The 12,316-nt window shown below is 36.7% G+C and overlaps 1 protein-coding gene across 6 annotated transcripts in view; it reads right to left on the bottom strand.

Annotated features, from left to right (window-relative positions):
• The window catches only part of SEC24B (SEC24 homolog B, COPII coat complex component), a 57,369-nt gene that overhangs the window by 30,758 nt on the left and 14,295 nt on the right, over window positions 1–12,316 (bottom strand). For 3 of the 6 annotated variants that reach the window (XR_006731475.1, XM_045537465.1, XM_045537466.1), the window contains exons 3-4: window positions 10,781–10,954; window positions 2,726–2,830 (exon numbers count right to left, since the gene is read on the bottom strand). Coding sequence is in view for 5 of the 6 variants with exons in the window: in XM_045537465.1 (XP_045393421.1) it covers window positions 2,726–2,830; window positions 10,781–10,954 (279 nt within the window). In the remaining variant the exon portion in view is untranslated. Of the gene's footprint in view, window positions 1–2,725; window positions 2,831–3,137; window positions 3,385–10,780; window positions 10,955–12,316 lie in introns of those variants that run through there. The other 3 variants (XM_045537467.1, XM_045537468.1, XM_045537469.1) reach the window with 2 other exon arrangements.

The raw sequence follows: 12,316 nt of genomic DNA, 5'->3' as shown, positions 1-12,316 counted from the left end.
ATTTGCCAGATACTTACTGTTCTAAGCTCTTCACAAAAGGATACCTTCAGTCCTCAAAACAACTATATGTAATTGTTACTATTATTATTCCCATTTTACAGATGAGTAAACTGAGACTTAATGAGTTTAAGAAATTTAAGCTGGGCGTGGTGGCCCATGCCTGTAGTTCCAGCTACTCAGAAGGCTGAGGCGGAAGAATCACTTGAGCCCAGGAGTTTGACACCAGCCTGGGCAACACAGTGAGACCCTGTCTCTAAAAAAAAAAAAAAAAAAAAAAATTAGAATAGAATAAAATAAAATAAAAAACTTGCCTAAGGTCAAAAAGCTAGTAAGTGACAAAGTCAGGGTTTGAATCTAGAAAAATTTAAACAAAAACCCAGAGAGACATATTAGCTCTTTTGTGCTAGGACCGGAAGACAGTAAGTGCTCAGAAATGTTAGGTATTATTAAAGTCTAAATGCCTTGAGTTAAGAACTCAGGAATTTTTAATCTGTAATATATTAAATAAAAAAATTTGTTAAACAGGATAAGGTGATAGGAGAGAAGCCAGAAATGCTAAATCTTTCTGGTCTTCTGATTTTTTTCTACCTAAGCAAATGGAATTTTCAACAATTGTACCTTATTATAAGCAGAACAAAAATGGGAGTAATGACATTATACAAAATGACACATTTTTGAAATCTGCAAAATAAGGACCATAAGATAGAAAAGGAAGGTGTAGCTAGGATATAACTAATATATACACCATAAAAATACTTCGGGGCCTGGGAACAAGGACTCCTCAGTAAAAATAAGCACACGTTGCCATCAGATCTTGGTTTCTGAAATACCTTCCTCCACTAAAGGAGCCAGAACTCCTTGGAGAAATGGTCCATTCTGGGGTCGCAGCAGGGCGACCAATAAAACCCCAACTCATCAATATAGAAGGACTATCTGAGTTTGAAAGTCATCAAAGAATACTAAAACGAATGGGTAACAGTGTAATGAAGAACAGGGCATTTACACAGTCTCAAAGAATCTCCCCACAAATTGCTTCTTGATTTCAAGGGGAAAGTAGCAACTTCACAGTGCAGAAACATGGCAGATACTACCTTAAGCAAGTGATCAAAGTTAACCTCAACAGTATGAGATCAAAGGGACATCGTGTGTCTCAGATAGGATGAACTGAGAACACAACATTACTTTAGTGGTAATTTTGCCAAAAAAAAAAAAAATATTGCGCGATCTTAATCTAATCACGTGTAAACATCAGATAAAACCAAATTGAGGGACATTTTACAAAAAAAAACTGACCTATACTCTTTGAAAATGTCAAGGTCAAAAAAAGAGGAAGGCAGGCTAAGGAACTGTTGCAGATTGAAGGGGTTGAAATAGCCATGAAAACTAAACTCAATGCGTGATCCCATGTTGGATCCTGGACCATGAAAACAGTGATAAAAGATCTAATTGAGACAACTGTTGAGACTTGACATTGGACTGTGTTATCAGACATTATTGCATCAATGTTCAATTTCCCGATAATTGTATTGTGGTTATGAAAGACACAGTCCTAATAATTAGGAAATATATACTTAAGTATTTAGGGGTAAACTTCATGATGTTACTTTCAAATGGTACAGGAAGAAAATATATAGACAGAATCATAAAGCAAATGGGGCAAAAATGGTTTATCTGGGTAAAGTGTATATGGGAGTTTCTTTTACTCTCCTTGCAACTTTTCTGTAAGTTTGAAGTTATGTTAAAATAAAAAAATTATAAAAAATTTCAGAAAGGTAGATCGGTATGTACATATTTAGAGTTAGAAAAATTACTTCCCCCCAGCCCCCACTATTTTTACCCCCTCAAATCATGTAAGATGATTTAAATATTTAAATATGCAGAGAAAATAGAAATTTTTGGTTGAAAAATTGTTTACAGAACAAATGCTCCCATTCAATAAAAATACCAAAAGGAGAATCATGGTCATTTATAGTAAATTTCAAAGATCGTCACTTACTGGTTCAGTCTTAAACTACAGGTTGAAACATCCCTAATCTGAAAATCAATCTGAAATCTGAAAGACTTCCGGTCCCGAGCATTTCAGAAAAGGGATACTCAAACTGTATTGGAATTGATCAAGGAACTGAACTGTTTAATTTTCAGCAGGGTTCTACAAAGGCAGAAAAAGATAGGAAACAGGTTGTGACATATAACTAACAAGATAGGAACCCCTACTTCATGAAGCGGGAAAATAACTCCAAGTTCTGGGCCTTCTAAAAACATGACAAGAAGGGCCAGGAGGCCGTCACAGAAACACTGTCCTATTATTTCTCTGTCACCACTATCGAATCCACATGGCTCATTTTGATTAGACGAAAGTAGCATGCAAAGCAGAAAATAAAACGTTATTCCCCAAAGGGTGCTAGAGCAATCGTTGGCCAAAAGCTTCAGTCAGGACTCATTCTTTTGCGAGTGACATGGGAGGAAATGCATTTCTGAAAGAAGCGAGCACTCCACCATCATGAAAGATGTATTCTATTATTTACAAAATGGTCGAGGTGTCCAAAGGAGGAAAAACAAAACACACACTTGGAGTGACCCCACCTTCTATAACCCAAACCTAGTGAGTTCATCATGCTACATCTTCAAAGACACACTTTTTTTTTAAAGGCTAAGTGAGACTGTGGAAATAAAAAGAAAACTTGAGTAGGAAAAGATGGAGAACTGGTGTAAAGCTAAAGCAGACCTGCTTCCTCATCCTCCTCCTCCTCTTCCTCATCATCGGAAGTTGATGACAAGGGAGTTGGTGCGGAGCTAGCTTGATTATTAACATAGTCACCATACTGCATGCCTGCAAAGTGGAAAGCACAAACACAAGAGTCAAACCAACAAGAAAGACGAGGAATAAACTTTTGACATTGCATTAAAAGTGAGAAAGAACTCTGACATTCCAAAGCACATCCCAGCATGCACATTGATATTAGCAAATTCATTACCAAAACTAGAACCGTTAGGAAAATCTCTGCAAAGCTGTTTAGTAAAAGCAGCTTTCATATGACCTGGTTTAAGTGCGGAAAAAAGTACCATGTGTTACACTGATATTTAGAAAACTGCAGCAAAGTTCTCTGGACGTTTTCCGGAGCTCTGTACACGTTTACCTTTTTTGAACTTGGGGCCCTGGTGGTACACTCCCTTCGGCACTGTGCATTCCTGGTAGGCAGTGATCATTTCTGCCCAAGCGAATTTGCACAGTACCCGAAACACGTGTAGAAACTTGGCACCGTCCTCCCCTAATGGCACCTTGATGGTGACTCAGTTCCCATAACGGAAAAAGAATGACAGTTAAAGAAGAGAACTGTATTCAGTATAGTTCTCGGCTCACAGAAGATACTCAAGAAAAAAAAAACAAAAAAAAAACAAACTCACGATCGGTGGCCCTACAATTACAGAAAAGTCAGTTTTCTGAGACAGCCAGCGACATCAGCATTGTCCTAGTGCCTACGTGTGGGTCCGAAGTAGGCGACTGAGGCTGGTGCCCTGTGGGAGATGCCCCCAACGGGCCAGTTCTGGGGAAAAGGGACAATAACTGCTACTAGTAACTGCATGATAAAGAAGTTGATTGCGTATTTCTATTTCTTAATCTGGTAGAATCAGGACTTCAAACATTAACATCCACACGATGTCTAAGAGGGAAAATAAAAATAACCTTAATTAAAAATGAAAACACTACATAATGAAAATCCTTGCGGGAAGATCTTACAGCTCTACTTTGAAAGAAAGAAAAAAGAAAACCCAGAAACAGTGGGGGTTTTCCAGAACAGTTCACACCACTGGAAGTATAATAAAGCCCTGCCCCACCCAAGTCCCCAGGCAGTGCTCTTATGTCCTCTTCCTTGTTTTTTTCAGATGACCTTTTGGATTAGCAGGGACAAACAACTCATCTCTACAGTAAGAAAAAAAGCCACTGAAGAGCAAAATTTGAGTTTAGATGAGAAGCAAAGGTTAAACTGCAGATAAGTAAAGCTTTAATCTTCCCACTGGGACTAACAAAGTCATAGAAAAATCTGCTAGCTTTGTTGAAATATCTTTTAATAAGTAGGTAAAATAGCAGTTACCACAAATTCATCTCAGAAAGTAAAAATCACTGTAAAATAGGTTCAGGCAATACAAAAAACACACTTGATACCTTGAAAGACCAAACTCAGAGTGGCATGTTCCTCTAACAAAAGCCTAATAAAAATGAAAATTTGACTAATATTAGACTTTGAGTTAAATAAACTAGAAGTTTATGACAAAATAGGTTAATAGTAAAAAGGCTTTATAGAAAAGAAATTCTTCAATTTAAGAACTTGTTTAAAAATGGAGTACTTTCGCAAAACACAATTAGCACTGCACTTTAAAAAGCACACATATATGTAAGCATATAATAGGAAGAAACAGAAAATTCCATTTATTGTGTTGAGCTAAGCAAGGCCAATGAGTAGGAGAAAAATCAGAAGAAAATCCATTTCTTTCATGACTGAATATGCAGGTTGCTGACTGACTAACCAAAGTACAGGGCATGGTTTATATGTGTCATAAAATAGATATTTTCTTCTCTTTCTCCACAATTACTGAATGAGACCAGATTTATTTCACTTATTATTAGAAAAATAGCCAGTGCTTAATTGGAAGCAAATGAGATGGCTATATAATGATAAAAATTTTATACAGCAACTACTTAATGACAAGAACAAAGCTACGAATAAGACAGACTAGAGTAATATTATTTATTGTGGTTGTCAATGAACCATATTAACAAAATGTCACACAACATTCCTAAATTTTCATTTCCTGAAAAAAGGTACAATTTGCTTCGTGAAGAGCTTGTTTTTTTTAAATGTGTATTCATTTTGGGTATGGTGGCTTTTTTTTTTTTTTTTTTGGAGACAGAGTCTCGCTCTGTTGCCCGGGCTAGAGTGCTGTGGCATCAGCCTCGCTCACAGCAACCTCAACCTCCTGGGCTCAAGTGATCCTCCTGCCTCAGCCTCCCGAGTAGCTGGGACTACAGGCATGTGCCACCATGCCCGGCTAATTTTTCTATTTTTTAGTAGAGATGGGGTCTTGCTTGTGCTCAGGCTGGCCTTGAACTCCTGACCTCAAGCGATCCTCCTGCCTCAGCCTCCCAGAGTGCTAGGATTATAGGCATGTGCCACCATGCCTGGCTAATTTTTTCATATATATTTTTACTTGTCCAGATAATTTCTTTCTATTTTTAGTAGAGACAGGGTCTCACTCTTGCTCAGGCTGGTCTCGAACTCCTGACCTCGAGCGATCCTCCTGCCTCGCCCTCCCAGAGTGCTAGGATTATAGGCGGGAGCCACCGTGCCCAGCCATGTCCTATTTGTTTTAAAAAGTGCTAGAGATTAAAGCGTCAATATTTAACCCCTTCTCCAGCTAAGACTCTTAATATGCTCAGAATTTAGCCTACAATTGTTTTCCAAGTAAACTCTTGTTAAATGCTTGGGAATATTGATTGGACAAGAAGGTGACATTTTAGTTAATCCACGGAGGAATGGCAAGAGCTCCAGAATAATAATTACTCCATATTTAAGTGCCCTACTCTGGGTTAGGTGCAGCACATACCGACTACAGCAAGTGGGGAGTTACAGCCAGAAAGGGATGGACAGCCATGTCATCCATTCTGGGATAGGTGAACGGCTATGAGCACTTCCGGAAGTGTCTCTCTGCAGACCCTCTGTAAGAGCCAGAATCTATGCATGAGATACCTACATCAAACATATGGAGTGGTGGAATATGACATCCTCTCCCCGAGCTCAGCCTGAGCCCCCTGTAGAAATGTGCATGGAGTACCAACTACCTACCACCGCCACCATGGCTGCCACCAAATGGAGAGGGAAATTAGATTCCAATTTCCCTATCTTAACCAGCACTTCCAAGGTAGGAATCCAGTAAACTAGGAGGAAACAAACACCTTATAGAATCTAACATGATGAAGAGCGCTGCTATTACAGGGCCCCGGCTTAAACTGCCTTCCATTAAAGCACCTTCAGGCAAAACTTTCCAGTAGACCATATCCTTGGGGCTGTCTCATAGAAGATATCTTCACAGTCCCCTAGATACAGCTATACTGGGAATAAATCAAACTAACCACAAATCCCTTGTGGAGGTTAGATTTTTTTTAAATTCAGGAGTTCCGACTTTTGAACAACTATTACCTTTCCCAAGCTGGAAAGTAGGTACATACACTAGATAACTTCTCAAGGGTCCCCACAGGAGAATCATTTTAAGGGGATTAATTTTCAGGTATCATTTCCATAAGTACTCTTTCCTAAAATTTATCCTCCTAAAATTTACCCACCTAAAATAGTGCCTGTGTTCACAACAGCCTTTCTCTCACTTGGCAAAGGAAACACACAAACTTAACTCTCATCTTAAATCTTTCTAGGACACATTGATCTAATGTGTACAAACCTCTCAGTGCTCATGGGGAAGTTTCCTCCTTCTTTAAAGGATTAATCAAGGTACCCTAAATCTACAGACTTTCTTTTGCTTTGACAGGCATGTTTCAGTTAAGGATAAAATATGCTACTAATAGAAACAGAATTGGTTCTCAGTGACAGATTCTTAGTTCAGAAAAATGAAAAGTAGGATGGTAGGAGTAATGATAAATTTATTTAATTAAATAACTCTGCCTTTTGGTGGACTCCGACCACTACTGTTAAAGAACCCACTGCTTTTGAAAGAGTCTTGTGAGAATGAAGGAAAAACAAACAGAAATACTGAGCAGAGAAAGCAAGCACGACATTGTGCATGAAGGTGGGGACTGTGGATTCAGTTCCACATTCTGTCACTTATGCTGGTGTGTCCTTGGGCAAGTTATTAATCTCTCTTCTTCACCTTACATCATCTATAAAATGGGGCATTACTTCAAATGGTTGTCGTGAGGATTAAATAGATGAGTTTAATGTATCTCAAAATGCTTAGAATGGTGCTTGACGTATTAATACGTTAAACGCTAAATAAGTGTTAACTATTATCACTAAACTATAAAAACATGTTTTGTGTATATTTAATTAGCAACAATTATTCAGCTATTCTTAATACCCGTCCCTAGAGGAAGTCATTAGTAAAAAAGCCCTCCACCAATCTGACTAGTACACTCAGTCATGCTAATGTTTATAAAAACAAATAGAACATTTTCTAGGATTATCTAATTTTTCAAGATACACTGGATAAAACTCACTGATAAAAATTCTACACGATTGCTTTCAGAGTCAACGTGAGATGTACACTAAAGCATTTTACAATCTATTTGATCATAAAATACTTACAGTCAACGCTTACTTTATTATATTTTATAAAATGTTTCTACTTTCTACATCCTTTAAACAAAAAAATATTTACCCGTAAATGAACCTATTAGTACTTACTAGTATATACTCTGACATATTTTGAGGACTATTTTTGCCCATTAGGTTATGTGGCAATATCATCCATGAAATTAATGACCTACGTCACAGCTTGATGTTTTTGATAAAAACACATTTAAAGGGTATGGTAAGATATTATACTGACAAATGGTATAAAGAAATTCACAATAATTTGAATAATTGCTGATACTGGGATTGAAGGCAGAAGGTCTACACTGGGTCTTGGCTCCCCTTGGAGAGAGTCTGTAGGTTTTTAGATAAGACACCTAACCTCTCTCAGCTTCAATTTCTTCATTTATAAAAGAAAGGTGAGATGTGATATGCCTGTACCACATGGTGAGCAAGTGAGATAAAAAAAGTTAAAGGTATTTGCAAATTGTAAACTGCTACGTGAAAGTAATATTAATGTTAGCAACTATCTACAACCTGGAAAATAAAAGCTAACAACAATTTCTGACATGTAACTCAGAAGGTTAAAAAGATTAAAAACAAAACAAAGCAAAACAGAACAATATTGCTTTAACAGAACTCTTCCAATGCCATTCTAACCTACTTCATGTGTACAAGGTTTCTTGTCAATCATATGTATAAAAATGTAAACTAGGAATGAAGTTGATCCAAACCCTATCATATTCTAACAATGAATCATACACAACCCAGATACAAAGCTATGGGGGGAAAGAGAGCCCATTCATTTCACTGAAAGATATAGGTCCAATTAAAAATGTACTTTCTCATATAAATAATATCAAAATTCATGATATTTACATTGTTTTTACCAACTTTATACTAACAATAAAAATTGTAAAGATAGCTTAATCTTAAATGGCTTAATGTTAAAGGGTAACATTTAGAGATTTATGGTCATAAAAAATAAAGGACATTTTAAAATTTCAATATTCTTGTGGCAGAAAAGCACAGAATGATAGAAGAGTTTCTAGCTTTAGAATATATTACATTATCACATTCAGGGGAGGAGATATGACTTCAAAGAGAAAAGCGAAACATGTAAACTTTCCAAATGTTAAAGAAGGGCTTATTTGGGTATTTTGTGAAAAGATGATGACAGATATTACTCCAGGAAATACATTTAAAAGAATAATGTAACAACTTTGTTTTAAAATTCAACATACATATTAAAAATGACAAAATTACAACTATTAATATTTAAATTTTTGATGAAAAATTTTAGGTGTCAATCTAAAAAAAAAGTTCAAGTAGTTATGCAGTTTTTTCCAAAAATTTTTAGGGGACACGCATAATAAAAATAAAAGTTTGAAGTCTCCCCTCTAAAAACCAGTGAAAAGATGCTTAGTCAGGAGAGCAACTAAGCAAGGGTGTATCTTTGCACCTGGGAGGGAAAAAGGCTAATCTCTTTTAAGTATGAACGTTTTAGTAGTCTTACGAGGCCCACAGCACATCTGTACATATGGCGCACTGTACAAACACAAGAGATTCCAGTCATACAAACTAACAATTTGCACAACCATGTGTGGTAGCCCCGACTCACATAAACAATTAGGTTGTTTGCCTTAGATCTATCAAAGACACAGAGACCAACCTCTTACTTAAGAAAAAGGAACAATAAAAACTACAAATGTCTCCAGCATTATCTTTTCTGTTACTTAAACAAGGAGCTTATCTTTGGCAAATCAAGAGCTTGTCAACACCCAACAACAACAAAAAAATTCAGCCTTATTTTAAAGAGAGAACACAAGGCAGAGAGACCCAAGTTAAAAATCTTTTGCTCCTTTACTTATTACAACTTGTAGTCTCAGGCAAGTTTACTTAACCTCAGAATCTCACTCTTCTCATCCGTAAAACAGGGATAATACCTATGTCATAGGATTAGTATGGGAACTAATGAGATAATAAATATAAATTATCTGGTACATTTTATGTGTTCAGTAAATGGTAGCATCTTCTTTTTTCAAAATCTATTTTAAGAAAAAGAAAAAATTATGATTGTTTAGCAGGAAAGTGGTTTACAAAATAATACTCATAACAAGATGGTAGGATGGTATTTAAAGTAAGACACTCAAAAGAAAATATGATAGGAAGAAAAAAAACCAGCAGGGACAAATGTAAAGGATCAAAAACAGCAAGATATTTAAGAAATGGGAGGCAGCCATCGATATAGAAGACATAAAAAGACATCATTCATTCAGTTAGGGCGTTGGCCTACCCTTAAGATTTTTCTGTTTATGACCATCAAAACTTTCCTACGAGCCCTTCATTTCAAAGGCAAATGCTTGTAAGAACTAGATTCTGTTCCCAGTAAACCCACTGGCTTTCTGGGATTTAACAATGGACACTCTTTGGTGCTGCAGTTTGTATTCCTATAAAGCCAAATAAGAAAATTTATAATGTATAATCTGATCAATTTATAGAAAGACCTCTGTTGACCACATAAACACTCAATATATGTAAACAGTGAGATCAGCCTAAGAATTTATGATGTTTTTTCCTTTTTTGAGTTTGAGGACCTAAGGGAGAAAATTCTTCATACCCAAAATTAGAAGCTGTCATTACACAGTATACAGTCTCTAAAATATTACAGTGATTGTTCTGGAAAGACAAACTATAGATTCCTGAAAACAGTTCAGTCATCTCTGATCACATGAAAAATACAGCATATTCACCTGAAACATCAATACTTAGGAATTTTAGCCACACAGAAAGTAATCAGGAATACTGCCAAAAGAAAAGACAATGTGGAGAAACAGTCAAAACAACACATTTTATTACCTGTCACTTACTTAACACATGGAGAATATTAAACAGACACATAAACCATAGAGTCTGTCAAAGATGTAAGAGTGTGAGTTACAATTTCATTTTCACTCCTTTCATTTCTTAAATTGTGCCAAAGGTTACTTTCTATTATCAATAATGACAAGCGCTGAAATCATCAAATAGGACATGGAGAGTCACTAAATAAGGAAATCCTGGTTGCTTTACCCTACTAAAAGAAACTAAAATAACCTAAAAATAGGAACTAAATGCCCCATGACAGAGGAATGGATTAGTAAACCATAATACATCAACACGATGGATTATTAGCCATGAAAATAGCTATGAAGACTACAGATAGATGAAGAACTGTGTATATAATTTGATAAATGTCAAAGCGAACTACAAAATGGTATGTAAATTATGATTGTAACAATGTCAAGTATATAATCGAACACTGGAAGTTCATACATAGAAAAGACAATAGTTGTATCTGGATTGGGATTATAAATTACGCTTTTTCATATTTGCTATGGATTACAATTACAGTACAGTTTGACTTTTTAAACTCAGCTCTTTGAATGAGTGTGTTACGTGCGAGTATATACGTAAAAAATAATAAATTTCTCAAATACCTTTCTGTTGTGACAGCTCTGATGGCTGTGTCACTGAGGCCACAGGCTCGACTGGGTGGCTTGCCGGGGGTGGCATTCTTGCCGAGGGGACTGCAGATAAAACCGTGGGTGCTACTGGGCTGGACTTGAGAGGCAGAACATTTTGTATAACAGGACAGGATAAAGAGTCTGCAACTGAAGACAAGAAACTACTTCATCCACAGCAACAAACTTGAAATTCGTTAAAATAAGCTCAATAAACAAAATAATTAGGAATTCTTATAGAAACTTCAATCATATCACATTTGTCTAAAACACCTAGGAAAGAAGGTGCTCTACAAAGAAATGATCTTCAAAACAACTAAAAAAAATCACTCATCAAACGCTCTAATAAATTTTAATGGCAATTTTCATAAAACATCCACAAACTTACCTTCTTCAACAAAATGAACTCAGACAGCTTTTCTGTACTAATGATCTCTATTAATATTAATTATTGTACTATGCAATGGTGTCTCAGGTAAGAAGATGAATGGAGGTTATTTGATGCTGAAATAATGTGGTCTGAATTCCATAAATGCTTCTCCTATCAGCTCAGATCTCATTTTGCATTGTAAACGGCCACTTCTCATTGGCTGTTTCTAACCAAATGCTTTATTTCACATGTAACTAAGTAAAACACTGGTCTTCTGGAATAAAGTACAACTGGGTCAATGTGATGGCTCAAATTACCAAATGTCTCCTTGGGGACAGAACTGCCCCTGGTTGAGAAACACTGGTACCTCTTGATTCAAGAGTAAATCTTTTGTCTTTTTTTGATAATTAAGGTAGTTCCTTAGTTCTCAGTAGCTCCGTAGTTCCCTGTTACTTAGAACTCACTTCCTCATAGGTAACATATACAAGCTTCTCAAAAGAATACTGCTCTATGCATACAATACTATAAAGGAAACCCTATTTTAAGTAATTGTTCCTAAAAATTTTTTAGGACCTAGGAGAGATTAAATAAATTCTTAGTTAATAGTGCCACCACCACCCACTCAAGTTGTTCAAGCTAGAAATTTCAAGTCGTCTTCGATGCTTCCTTTTCCTTCATCAACTATACCACCCAATCCTTGAAGTCCTCTCTATCCTCTCTGTCTTCTGTCTAAATGAATCCCAGACCAGATCATCATTCCTCGCCTAGATAATTGTAGGAATCCCTCTCTAGCTGGTCCTCCTGCTCTCCCTTCCTTCTCCCCCAGTTGTCTATTAACACCACTCTGTTCGCAGAAGTTCTAAAACATAAATCTGATGGGGCCACTGCCTTGCTTGTAAACCTCTGATGGCTGCTGATTACACACACACGGGACCAGGCTCGTGTTTTCCCTTCATTAATTCCCCCTCACCTGTCCAATGCCACAACCCGGTAGAAAGGGAAGGTGACACAGCAGAAAGGGGACGACTGACAAAGGTCAATTCTGAAGGAAGCGAACACAAAGATGGACATCTCATTTTCTGAGCGTGAAGGAGGAATGAAGGCAGGAAATGTTACAAGTGGTGGGCACAAAGTTGAAAAAA

This window comes from Lemur catta, chromosome 26 (genome assembly GCF_020740605.2).
Source record: "Lemur catta isolate mLemCat1 chromosome 26, mLemCat1.pri, whole genome shotgun sequence".
Taxonomy (NCBI): domain Eukaryota; kingdom Metazoa; phylum Chordata; class Mammalia; order Primates; family Lemuridae; genus Lemur; species Lemur catta.
Note: the sequence above shows the minus strand (reverse complement) of the source record. Positions and strands in the feature narration are given on the sequence as shown.